Raw genomic sequence first — 14,661 nt, forward strand, 5'->3', positions numbered from 1 at the left:
ACACCACACTTCTCACCAATTCTTCGCAGTAATATAATAATTTGATGTATCATCTATAACACTATATGTAAATAATTTATATATTGGATTTAATTTTTTTCTAAATCATTATAATTTACTTAAAATATTTAAAAAAATGTTGTAAAATGGCAATTATACTAAAGTTTAGATTGCTAATAATCTATAAAACAATTCGAATATAATCAAAAGTTTTGCTATATACTAGTATAATAACTTACACATTATTTTATAAACATAAAATCATGAGGTTCGAATGGGGCTCAGTGGCCTTATAGCGGTTCGGTCCAGGTTCGGCTATAAATTTTTTAGCGGTTTATGTTCGATAGAAAATACCTGTTTTTAGAGGTTTAATGGTTCGGTTTGGATCCCTGATAAAGGTTTATGAATGAAATATATATTTTTAGATCTTATTTAATTATTGTCATTAAATTCAATAACGTCATACTTAGTAGTGTTCTGCATCGGGTCCAATTTTTCAAGCCCGACCCGGTCCGATATTTTTTTAAAAAAAGTTCCGAATTTATTTAAATATAAAAATTAATTTTTATAATTACTAAGACATATGTTACATGTCCTTTAGTTTCGATAAATAAAATCAAATATTTTTATTTTACATAAAAAATTCAATAATAAAATGATAAATTAAAATATATTTAAAAAAAAATTCCAAGTCCGACCCGGCCCGAACCCTATTATTTTGAACATAGGCCCGAGCCTCCAGTCTGGCCTAACTTTGTAGATCTCTAATACTTATTATTGCTTATTTGCGTCAAAAGTTAAACGGATTTCATAAAGGAAAGACATCTTGCAATACTTATTACTCTGCATCTATACTAGAGCATATCTTCGAAAAAAATATTTGATTGATTTCTTACACGGATACTCATATTATTTAAAGATCGACATTTCGACTAGACATTAATTAAAATTAAAAAGATGTTAAAAAATTGAATATTTAGGGTATCAGTTTGACTTTATATGCATCAATCGTAATTCGGCGTAATTCGATGTACCACAAATGCTTAGTTTTATATATATTCTCTATTAATTGGAGTGAGATTAAATTTTCCTATTATATAAATGACTTATAATAATTAAGTTATTAGATTATATTCAAAAATAAAGGAATGTACATAATCGTTGTATTTCCCTTTATCTCATAATAAATTGTATAAATCCTGTAATTGTAATTATATCAAAAATAAATATTAATTACATTTTATATTTCAATAATATTAAATCCGCAAGATGGCGTTTATTATTTTAAAATATTTATTTATATATATATAAAAATATTATAATTTAGAAAAGTCATATTTTTGAAAAAAAAAATTTTTTTTAAAAAAAAAATTAATTTTAAATTTAGAACTCACTTTTTTAGAAAATTTAATATTTAATATACATAATGAATAAATAAAAAAGTGAATAATGAATCCTGAAAAATTCTAGGAATCTGAAGAACATGAATATTCTAGAAAGGAGTTTTCATTTTTCGTTTGCACGTAATGGGAATATACTATTTTTTACTAGAAATATTTGGTTTGTAGCAGCCGTTCCTTGTTGGGGTAAACACCATAGAAACATTTAAACGAATCAATCCTACCCAAAAAATTATATTTATATTATTATGGCACAAAAGGAGTTGTTAATTTTTTGTTCGAGATGAAGTAGTTATTACAAATTGTTTGCCTTCATAATATTCCTTCGCATGAATAGATTTTTGGGATCATATTTTTTTTGAGAATAATAATCATGGATTTGGCAAGAATATGTTATCTTTGAAGGGTTATCGAGAAAAGAATGAGATTTGTAAGAAAAAAAAACATGCTTAGAATTATCATTTATTAAATATATATATTTTAAGTATTAAATTTAAATGTTTAAGGGTTTAAAAAGTGAGTCAAAATATTGTTCATATGAAAATTTATTCTTCTTTTCTATTGCGCCAACTTTTTAATGTTAGAGATTTAGATCTGGATGAGAAAAGCTATTCTATTCATCATTTTTAAGATGTCGTACTTTTTGTAAAGATGCCCCTTACTCTCAACCCTTCCATTTAGCTTAACCTACACTTAAATTGAGTCACAAATATCCAAAAGTTCTTACAAATTCTTTATTCACAATATTCACAAATCGAAAATAACAATTAATATAAGCATATGTAAACAAATAACCAATAACTATCCCATTACATTGCAAAATCTTCAAGATCAGTCCAAGTCATCCTATATATTTCGTATAGGCTTCATCTCTTTGTTCCCCAAATGGTATCCCGTGATCTCCCCATTCCCTCTTCTTTCCCCAAGGAAAATTCCTTCCCCTGTTAGAAAATAACTGACTTTTAGTATATTATATTAAACATTTCTTCTTTTTTTCAACGGCTACAACACTTTTGATGATTATAAAATAGAAAAGAAAAAAATTAAAGATCGATTACGATTCAATTAACAGTCAAATCACGATATTTTTAATATTTCTTGCTATGTTGTTTTACACGTTTTTATAGATGTGTAAAACAGAAAAGAACATTTTACAATTGTTATTACTAAGCAAATTTGCTGTTTTGAGCTCGGCATTCGGTCAAATCATAATATTTTCATAATATTTTTTTAGGACAATGCTTAACACGTTAATATACACGTATAAATCAAAAATAAAGATTTTTCCGTGGATAACGCCAGCAATATGTGCCATACAATTTCTCTATTATTTTACGATTCTAAACCTACTCATAAATTAAATATCAAAGAAATCTATCATATTTTTTTTAATTTTTAGGTGTATTTACTCCCAAATATTTTTTTTAAAAAAAAGCTAAAAAATAATCATTCAATTTTCCTAAGATGATATTTTTACATATTTATCCATTTAACGCCCTCCTATGGATATATATTTGTTAAATTTTTAAATCTAAAAATAAAATTTGAATTTGTAATTAAGCTATTAAATATTATTTTCCCCCTATTAATATTAAAGTAAAAAAAATAGAAATTATAAATTAATTTGATAAATTAAAAAGTTGATTTTTTATATAATTAAAAAATAATAAATTTCTGATCTTCCTTTAATTTATAATTATCAACACCAAAAAATATTTATAAAATGCAAAGTTTCATTCTACCAAAAATTTTGTAGGAAAAATTTTCTTAAAAATATCTTAAATAAAAAGAATTGATAAAAATTTTTAATAAAAATAACATAAAATAATAATAATGTACCCCCCCCCCCTTTAGGTTACAATAACCAAATTTTGTTTGTTCTTATTTTAATTCTGGAGGTTCTAAATCTATTTTACGATTTCTAAATGAATCTTTATTTTTAATATTTCTGTAGGTGAACATATGGAAATAGCTGAAGAATTTATTATATAAATAAATTTGGATATAATTGTTAAGGAAAACAGAAGGGATCTTCTGGTATAAACGGAAATTAATTTTATTACTTGCCTCGATAGAAAATACGCAAAATAGGTGCAATATTAAAGTAATACTATCTTTAGAGCTTTCTTATTTGATATGGAATCTTTGGAATTAGATAACTGACCCTCACAATTCACTAAGGGGAAGAAGTAAAAAATTAAACCGCTTTGTTTACGCCTGAATCACTTTGAGGGTTTCAAAATATATGGGAAAGGGGCAATTTATTGATGATAATAACAAAAAAAAATAAATGTCTCCGTGATGATTTTCCGTTGCCGACTGGGTGAGCAGGTTCACGAACGGGTCAGCGGTAGTGCTTTTCTTTGTCTTGACCATTCTATAATTTTTTGAAAGGGTGAAAGGTACAAAGCGTTGTAATTAATATATAGGTATTTATATAAATAATTACTATAGTTTTTGTTTTGGTTGGCCGCCATTTTTTTAAATTTTTTTTTCGCAAATAACTCTCTATTCCCTAAATTCGGCTACAAAAAATAATTAAAGCACTAATCTCTACTATGGAAGTCCTAAAGAATATTATAAATTTCATCTTCAGTAACTCTCATAATTTTCTGGCAAAAATTTTGACCTCAAGGCATTTTTTTAGCGTATAGCAACTTTTTCATTTGGCGATTAACCAAATAATTTGCGGAATTTAAATGTATTAATTAAGCACTATATAATGGCGAAAACCGGATGTAATAGTACTACCATAATTTTTTGTTTTAGTTGGCCGCCATTTATTGTTTATTTTCGTTTTTATTCGCAAATAACTTTTTATTCTTAAAATTCCCCTTTATAAAAGCGATTGAAGCACTAACCTCTACTAACGAAGCGCTAAATAATGATATATATTTCATCGTTAGTGCTTTCAATCGACTTTTAAGCTAGAAGTTGGCACAAGTTTTTATTTTTGCTTCATAACTTATATCCCTTAAATTCGATTACTATAAGGATTGAAGCATTAACAAGTACTAAAGAAAAAATGACATATGATTCACGGTGTGTTTTTCCAATGGTCAACTTCACGGAGCTGAAAGGAAAAAAAAAGTGAATATCTTCAAAGCAATGATCCAGAATCAAAATAGAACAAATAAAATTTGGTTATTGCTACTTAGTAGGGGGGGGGGGGGGTATTATTTTATTTTATTAATTATAAAAATAATTTCTATGATTGATGTCAAATTCATATATGTCGAATAATTGTTTATATATAGAAAAAATTTCTAACAAATATATGTAGTCGATTCAATCATTTTTAAGATATCGTACTTTTGATGATATATATAATAGAGAAAAATTAAAATATTTAGTAAATGGTCGGTTTCAAATCGGTTATCGGTCAAATCACTAGATTTTTTAAAATATTTTTTAGGATAATGCTTAACACCTAAATATACGTCTATAAAACTAAAATGAAGATATTCTAATAAATAACGCCAGCAATATGTGCCTTACAATTTTTCTATTATTTTAAGCCTACTCATAAATTAAATATCAAAGATACCTATCATTTTATTTTTAATTTTTAGGTTATCCTGATGTATTTACTCCCAAAATAATGATTCTGGTTTCCCTAAGAAGATATTTTTACATATTTATGTATTTAACGCCCTCTTATGGACATATATTTGTTAAATATTAAAATCTAAAAAATAAGATTTGAATTGTAATTAACTAGTAAATATATAAAAAAAAATTTCATTTAATATTAGGTAACAAATAATTCAATAAATTATAAAAAAAAAAATCGATTTTTATATATTAAATAAAAATATTTCTATTATTCTTAAACTAAGTTTATATAATAAAATTTTGTTTTGATATATAACAGTACAAAAACTTTTTTATTTCGTAATTTTACAAAAAAAATAAATTTTAATTTCAATCTTAATTCATAGCCGCCTAAAATAATCTCTTTTCATCAGCTGTTTTTCCTTCCGGGGCTTAAACATCTGACGGAAACACATTATTCGATTTGTGCCTATCTTTAAAACCGGCTAAGTCAATTATTTTAACCAAAAAAAATATTTCGCAAGACTGAAGATTTAGGTCCAAAGATTGGCTTCAAGTGTTTATACATCTATTAGCGAAGCTTCGAGGCTTAGAGCAATATTTCTCTGGATAAAATACTGAGTTAACCGTTTTTAAAAATCTGCTCAAGTCGAATCGTTTAACAACTGTAATTATGGCAAGGCCTAGATGAAACTACTAAGATGAATTTCGCATTATCTTCACAAGACATTTCTAAAAATTTTAAGTTTATATAATTTTATCAAAATAATATAAATTTGGGTAAAAAAAATGGCGTTATATTTTTTATTAAAAAGGTTATTACGTAGAAATTCGCGATATAGTATATTTATTATAAGAGGTGACTCAGGATATTATAAATTATTTTTTATTAATATTCTATTTAATATTTTAATCTTTGTTTTTAAAAATTTGAACTTCTTTGTTATAATCTATCCAAATAAAATTGTACGAAAATTAGCATTTCAAATATAAAATGAAATAAAAACCTTGTTCTAACAGAGGTGGTACTACGAGTTCCCTAAAAACATGAATAATTATATTTTAAAATAGTAATTTGTAGATTTTGGTTTCTTTAGGTTTCGATGTAAGGGCCCTTATCTTGTCGCCTATATCTTTTTTTTTTAAATTTTAAAGTTAATATTTTAATTTTTTTAAATTAATCTTTTTGTAATTTTAAATTTTATTTCACGTCTATAACAACATCTAAAATAAAAAAAAATTATATTAATTAACGTTGGGAATGGAAGTTTTCCATCGATTTCCTATTAAATTAATTTTTTTGTTGAAATATATACAAAATAAATTAATTTTTTAAACTACCTTTTTTGGTATTTTGATTTATGTTTATATTTCATATTGTTGTATTTGCCACTTTATAAATTGACAGATGTCAATTTTCTTTTCTTTTTTATATTGTTTAGCATTCTTTCTTTTTTTTTAACCTCGTATTTTATTTTATAAAATTTTATTTGTTCTATTTTGATTCTGGAATATTGTATTTGAACATATTCATATTTTTCCTTTCAGCTCCGTAAAGCTGACCGAACGATTGGAAACATTAACGATGAATCATATGTCATTTTCTTAGCGCTTCGTTAGTGCTTGATAATGCTTCAATCCGTATAGTAACCTAATTTAAGGGGAAAAAAGTTATAAAGCAAAAATAAAAAAATTGTGCCAACTTCAGGCTTAAAAGTCGATTGACTTAATAAAATTTGACGAACGTTAAATTAAATTCGAACGCGTTCGTAAATAAAATAAGGAACGCGTTCACGTTCAAAGTCCCTCCGTTCATTTGATAGATATAATAAACAAAAATGAACCTTTTTTTCAAATTGATATTACCGGCAAATAATCGAAGTCGGGTTTGAGCTCGGCATTCGGTTAAATCATAATATTTTCAGAATAAATATAAGAATAATGCTTAACACGTAAATATACATGTATAAACCAAAAATGAAGAGATTTTGATAAATAACGCCAGTAATATGTGCCTTACAATTATCATTTTACGATTCTAATCCAAACCCATAAATTAAATATCAAAGAAACCTATCATATTTTTTTATTTAAATTTTTAAGTTTTCCACATGTATTTACTCCCAAATTTTTTTTTTTAAATATAAAAAGGCTTAAAAGATATTCATTCAGGTTTCCCTAAGATAATATATTTCCATAATTACGCATTTAACGCCCTCTAATTGATATATATTTGTTAAATAATAATATTAAAATAATTCTCATGTATATTAGAAAATTGTTTCTCTTAACATCTTTCTTTTTAAAAATATATCCCTCCGCGATAAATACAATAAAAATAATATAAAATATATCAATATTTTTAATCTATAATATTATTGATTGACAGTAGGTATAATTTTAAACATGATAACTATATATTGTAATTACTAAATACAACAAATATCTAAAAATAATATTTTTTTCTAAATTATAATTTTTTAACAATATATGGCATCCATGACATAGCTATGCTTCGGTTAGTATATTTTTATATAAAATATAAAGTAATTTCATGTCAAAATTTTGTTCTACCATTAATTCTTCTAATAATCGAAAAACCTTGCAAAGATAATCATACAATTTTCTGCCCCGATTACAATAATTTTCTTACAATAAAAACTACCCAATTATTCGCTTATATAAGTTTATTAGACTCATCCAAGTTTGAAAATATAAATCATTCAAAATTCCAAAAACCAATGTATACTTTCAGAAAAGTATTGTAAAGCTACTACTAAATTATTATCATCTTAGTATTCCAAATCTTTCAGTTACTTATCAAATTCTAATTATTACAATGATATTCAAAACATCATATTCTAAGTATTACAATGATATTCAAAACATCAAATTTTAATAATGTGTATAATAATTATTGCCATTCAGCCTGACTCTTTATAAACAATACTGGGTTTTGTCAACTTTACGATCTCTACTCACATACCCTCAAACTTCAATGTCAACAATTTGCAACATCTGTGCAAAACTAATTAAAGTGACAAAGGGTAATCTATTATACAAACATAGTTACAAAGGGTCAACATGTCCTTCCTCTCAAAAATCTCCAACCAATGAAATTTTAACAATACCCAAACCCTTATTCAATATTATTGAGCCTCATCCTCCCCCTATCAACACAGATTTTCTTGAAAGATTTTTTGAATGGAAAAAAAGACCCACTTTAACACATCTACCAAATAAATCTAGAAACCTAATTTCAAATTTTGTTATTAAACTTATCACAAAAGTTAATGATAACTTAAATTGCTTAAAATCATGGGAAGATTTATTAACCTTCTCTCATAAATGTCTTATACGTCCTGTTAACAAAGAGACCCCATTACATGAACAAATAAAATCGAACATTGATAATTTTGACAATATTCAAATGATTAATTACAATCATAATGTTAAAAAGCAAGTAGATGATATAACACACAAATGCAAAATTATATCAAATAAAATAGATCAAGGTGACATAGGTGGTGCAATTAAACTCATATCCTCAGATAACCATCTTTCTCCTATCAATGAAGAAACATTACAACTATTGAAACAACTACATCCTGAAGCTTCTACAGATAATCTACCCATCTCTCCAATCCACCAGACTGTAATTTTTACCAGTGATGAAATTGTCAATGCTATCAATTCTTTCAATAAAAACTCAGCAGGTGGTCTTGATGGTTTCAGACCCTCCTATTTTCAATACTTAATTAATCCAAAAAATCCTTCCCATAGTTCTGTCATCAAGGTTTTAACACCTTTTTGTAATAACATAATAAATAATGATATTCCAATACAAACTCACCAAATCCTTTTTGGTGCACGTCTAATTGCTTTATCTAAGCCAGATGGTGGTACCCGTCCTATTGCAGTAGGCTCCTTTTTCAGAAGATTAATAGCCAAAATCATAATTGAACACATCAAACATGATGCTGTCAACATATTAAATTCTTATCAACTAGGTTTTGGGATCAAGGGTGGCTGTGAAATAGCGGCTCATACATTAAGAATTTACTTAGAAAACCCACCACCTGATTCTGTAATATGTAAACTAGATTTTAAAAATGCCTTCAATAGCCTACATCGTACCTCATTTTTAAAATTTTTCTATGATACATTTCCCTGTTATTCTAAATTTATTGAATCCTCATATGGTTTTCAGACGCCTTTGACATATGGATCTTATCAGATTTTATCCCAAGAGGGCATCCAACAAGGGGATCCATTAGGACCTCTTCTTTTTTGTTTTGGAATCCATCATCTCATCTACCAAATTAAACAAAATTTTAACCTAGATCTTAATCTATGGTATTTAGACGATGGGACCATATGTGGCCCTTCAGCTAATGTACTAAGCGCCTTAAAACACCTGGAAATCAATTCCCAAGCTATCGGCCTGGTACTCAACATAAATAAAACAGAATTATGTTTCTTAAACAATAAGCCACAAAATTTGGAAGGCTACAAAATCATTGCTCCTGACAGCTTAACCTTACTTGGGTCCCCATTAGCTAATGCGACCAAGTCAGAAGATTTTCTCAACAAGATTTTTAAAAGCTTTTACAGTATGGAGCACATTCTTAGTCTCCTACCAGCTCATCAATCTTTATTTTTAATTCGCAAATGCCTGTACATACCTAAATTTATGCATATTTTCCGATCATCATCTTTTTTCAAAAACAATGAATTCATATCTAAAATTCAGGATAAATTTAAAATATTTCTGGAAAAAATTTTAAACATAAATTTAAACTCATTCAATTGGTCACTTGCTCAGCTACCTTCCAAACTAGGAGGTTTAGATTTTTTTCCGCTCAATCTTTTATCCTTATCATCATTCGTATCATCTAGATTATCTAACAATTCTATTATTTCTGGCTTCATATGCCCTACCGATCGTTTATTAGACGACGCTATTGACAAATGGAAGGCAAACACACCCATTAACACCGTATTACCATCAATCATCACACACAAAAATTTTTTCACACCTTTAATCTCTAAATACCAGACAGATATATCAGTCAATCCACCTTTAGATTGCATTCAACTCCTTCAATTATCTGACAGACTTGGTGGTCATGAATGGTTAGAATCACTCCCTAGTCGCAACCTTGGTAATCTCTTATCAGATGAACAACTGAGAGTAACCATTGGTCTACGTCTAGGTTGCGATATAGTACAGCCTCATGCCTGCGTCAAATGCAAATCACCCGTTGATTCAAAGGGTAGACATGGCTTAAATTGCATTTTTAGTCAAGGGCGACATCAACGCCACTCAGCTGTAAACCATATAATAAATAGAAGCTTAACAGCTGCACACATTCCTAACAATCTCGAACCATCAAATTTATCTCAAGTAGATGGTTTAAGACCTGATGGTATGACAACCATACCTTGGGCCCTCGGCAAATCACTCATATGGGACTACACGTGTGTTTCATCATTCCCTTCAAACATAAATTTCAATTTAATAACACAGGCTGAAATTAAAAAGATAAACAAATACAAAAATTTTAAAAACTTTTTATTCACTCCAGTTGTGACTTCTACTAACGGGCATTTTTCGCCTTCAACATTTTTGTTTTTAAAAAATCTTGCTAATAAAATACGACTTTTCACAAATGAACCAAGAGAATTCCTTTTTATTCGACAAAAAATTCAAATAGAAATTTTTAGACACAATTATGGTTCCTTTTTGGGGACTCAATTATAGAATTTTATTTTTAATTATATAATTATAATTTAGAAAATATTATTGAATATTTAACTAACAATAAAAAGGGGTAATAAAGTTTAAAAAAAAAAAAATTTAATATTTAAGTAAAAAAATAGAAATTAAAAAATTTTGTTTTATCAATTACCAAAAAAATATTTAAAATGCAAAGTTTTCAATCTAACAAAACATTTGCAGAAAAAAAAAACTTTTTTTTAAAATATCTTTAAATAAAAAATTTTAAAATTTAAAATTAAAGAAAATAAAAAAAAAATTCTATTCATAAAACGAAATATATATTTGTCAGAATTTTTTTTTTCTATATATATATAAACAATTATTCGACATCAATCATACAAATTATTATTATAATTAAGCGATAACCAAATTTTATCTGTTCTATTTAGATTCTGGATTATTGATTTGAAGATATCGGCATTTTTTTCTCTCTTTGCTATAATAATAATTTTATTTTTTAACCAATAAATTTGTGGTGATAAAATATTATTTTTTTTTGTAAAAATCGATTTATCTCACATATAATCAAATAAATTATGACCCAATACCTGGCCAATCTTAGGTAGAGCCCCCAAAGTACCGATCTTAAATTTTGTGTTCCAAACCGACCCTACCCCGATTAAAAAATATTTTGACTCTGAGTTTGTTCATCATAATATCTAAATAATAAAAAAAATTTTTTTTAATTATGTGTGGTAATATATACGTATTATTGCCACCTTAAATAAAAGTATATTTAAACCCCCTCAGATTTATAAATATATAAATGTGAGGATATTTAATCGAATAGATTTTAGATTTAAAGAAAAAAAAATTATCGAACGAATAAATTTATTATTTTGTACAAATTCGCCGCGGACCAATTCGTGCTAACTATGAATGAGGGGAAGGGGGGGGTTGCGTAAGACGAAAAATGACACGTGATTCAGATTGACATTTCGATAAAACGAAAAGATTATTGATTTAGGGCCTCAGGTCGGGCTCCCTTTTACAACCCGATCTGAGCCCCAAGAAAGGGTCTTCAATATCAGAGTCCTACCAGAACAGCCCGTGCAGGGCTCTAATCAGTAATCTGCATCGGGCCTAATTTTTCAAGCGGCCCGAAATATTTTTTGAAAAAGTTTTACCAGCCTGTGCCCGAATTTCATTAAATATAAAAATTAATTATTTTAAAATTATTGTTAACCAAAATAATGGCATCTGGTATCTTATAAATATAATCCAAATATTTATATTTTACTTAAAAAATTCAACATAAAATTGATGTATTTAAGATATTTTTTAAAAAAATTTACAAGACTAGACTAGACCCAAATTTTATTTTAAATAATATAGCCTATTTTTTGCATACCTCTAGCTCTAATCATCGGCTATCTTTTGTCAATACGACTGATGAATCCACCACGGCACCAAAAAAAGAACGAAAGGCTGTGGTAAAATCTTAAAGTGAACTATAAAAGCATGGGGATAGAGATAATATTCGTTGAATATCCTCTTGACTTGAATATAGATATTTTTGAAAATACTTATCATTAATCTAATATTTTTATGAATTTTATAAATTTTAATAAAATGTGTATTTTAAGATTTAATGGATAAAGTCGAGGGAAGCATTAGAAATATTCAAATTAAATATACAACTATATTTATTTCTTTAAAAATTCTAAAAAAATTAAAACATGTGCAAAAATATATAACCAATCATATGAAACAACCAATCACTTATTTTAAAAAAATAAAGAAGCAATCAAAATAACAAATAATAAATATAAAAAAAATTCCATTGCTTCCTCGATGTGTTTTTCTTTTCGTTTTTTTTTAAAAAATTATTTTTTTCTGTTCTTTTTTTTGAAAAAAACATGTTTTTTTCCCCCATTCCTAAAATTGAAACCATATCTAAATATAAAATCACGATAATGGTATATTTTTATTTTATTTTTGTTCATAAGGCACCTCCTGGTCGTATCCAGCGAGTCTTTCGCGAAATAATTTTAAAACGAAATCGTATAGCTTTACATCCGACTCCAACTGGTCATTTCGCGCTATTTTTATCAACATATCTCGATTCCAAATGTTTGATACATTCCTCAGATTTGCTCACTTTATTCTTCAAAAGCTCTTTATTAGTAAAGGATATTCCCAACACTTTCTCGAATAGGTAGATAGTTTGTGGCATATACTCAGTTATGCCGAATACCTTGAGCCCTAATTGCAAGTTAATCTTGGCACTATCTAGCATGATTTGATTCCTTTGTTCAGTTGATAGACCGTGATTAGTGGTTTTTTTTAAAAAAATATGTTTTCGAATCATTAGTTTTAAAATGAATATATACTATCTATAGTTGAAGGTAAAGCTATACGATTTCGCTTTAAAATTATTTCGCGAAAGATTCGCTGGATACGACCAGGAGATGCCCTACGAATATAAATAAAATAAAAATCCATTATCGTGATTTTATATTTAGATATGGTTTCAATTTTAGGGAATGAAGGAAAAAAACAACAGAAAAAAATAATTTTTTTAAAAAAAACGAAAAGAAAAACACATCCAGGAAACAATGGAAATTTTTTTTTAAATTGGGTATTTATTATATGTTTATTTATTATTTGTTATTTTGATTGCTTCTTTATTTTTTTAAAATATTAATAAGTGATTGGTTGTTTCTTATGATTGGTTATATATTTTTGCACATGTTTTAATTTTTTAAGAATTTTTAAAGAAATAAATATTCCCCCCCCCCCTTCACCATAGGAAAATCCTAGATACGCCACTGATGATAATATTTAATTATAAATTATTAGACCATCTTGAACAAATTAAAAGTCAACCAAACATTACCTTAAATTTTTATCAAAAAATTTATCGCCTAAAATTAAAAAGTTTCTTATTAATAATTATTTGAACAACTTTGCAGAATATAATCTCTGCCGTTTGATATTTAAATATTTCCCAAAATTTAATTATGAAAAGTTTCATGGATATCGAAAGAATATAGTCGTTACCATACTCCTTACTTTTTATCACATTCTATGATTGACATATCGGCTAGATGTCTTGTCATGCGATTATTGGTCCATTGGTTCTGGCAGGAGACAAACTCTTCCAATGTGAGCTCCGAAAATTTTTGAATGTGGGCAAAGCATGTAGGACGACCAATTAACACATCCTTCTCGCACAATATGTATTGCTTTCCCCAATGACTTCCATTAAGAATCTGATAGTATTCGCTCAGGTATCTTTTCATAGGTTACCTCAACATCGTCACAAAGTATCTTAAATATATTAAGGTAAGGATGAAGATTTGCTTGGATAAAATTTAATGCATATATTTGTCCCAATTGAATTAAATTGTTTTTATTCAGCCAAAACTAAATGATGCCTGATTTATTATTATTTTATTATATAATATGATATGGCTAAGCTAATTTATCGAATTTTCAAATTGGACAAGAAGGATCAAACAACTTATTCTCAAAAAAGTAAATCCAATTTTACATTTCGCCTCTCTTATCTAATTCCTAGAGCGCAAAATTCTGTATACAGTTATAACCAAAATGATTTTCAATATGGTAATATAAATTTAGTTTCAAGAATTCCTATGATGGATTCGTCAATTTATTTTGGATCACTAATTTTTAGGTTTTGTCAATTTATAGAAAAATAAAAATTTAGCTAAAAAATAACGCCATTTAAAATGAATTTCGTGTAATGGCCGCCATTGTTTTAAATTGTCGTATCGTAACTGATGTTAGGTGAAGGTAAGAACGCGACTTTTTTTTTAGAACTATCTGCGAAAACGAAGGTTACATTTTTAGCTTTTTCACAAAATTAAATTTAAATTTTTAACGCATCGTTGGGAATTCCAGTAGATCCTAATTGCTCACGAGAGAATTCTTGATTTACGTGAAAAAGGGGGAATGGTA

At 27.1% G+C, this 14,661-nt stretch overlaps 1 protein-coding gene across 1 annotated transcript; it reads right to left on the reverse strand.

Annotated features, from left to right (window-relative positions):
* Positions 1-12,769: 12,769 nt before the first annotated feature.
* Positions 12,770-13,982, reverse strand: LOC135928869 (heparan-sulfate 6-O-sulfotransferase 2-like). Its single transcript, XM_065465333.1, has 3 exons — positions 13,763-13,982; positions 13,143-13,153; positions 12,770-13,069 (listed from the first exon to the last, which is right to left on the reverse strand). The coding sequence occupies exons 1-3, from the start codon at positions 13,980-13,982 to the stop codon at positions 12,770-12,772; spliced, it is 531 nt and encodes a 176-aa protein (XP_065321405.1).
* Positions 13,983-14,661: the final 679 nt, after the last annotated feature.

The sequence above is a fragment of the Gordionus sp. m RMFG-2023 genome, chromosome 4, assembly GCF_954871325.1.
Source record: "Gordionus sp. m RMFG-2023 chromosome 4, tfGorSpeb1-WG-v2, whole genome shotgun sequence".
NCBI classification, from domain to species: Eukaryota; Metazoa; Nematomorpha; class Gordioida; order Chordodea; family Parachordodidae; genus Gordionus; species Gordionus sp. m RMFG-2023.

What these genes read in the sequence shown, in the direction of transcription:
- LOC135928869 (XM_065465333.1), bottom strand. Translation starts at nt 13,982, where the DNA reads ATGAAAAGATACCTGAGCGAATACTATCAGATTCTTAATGGAAGTCAT.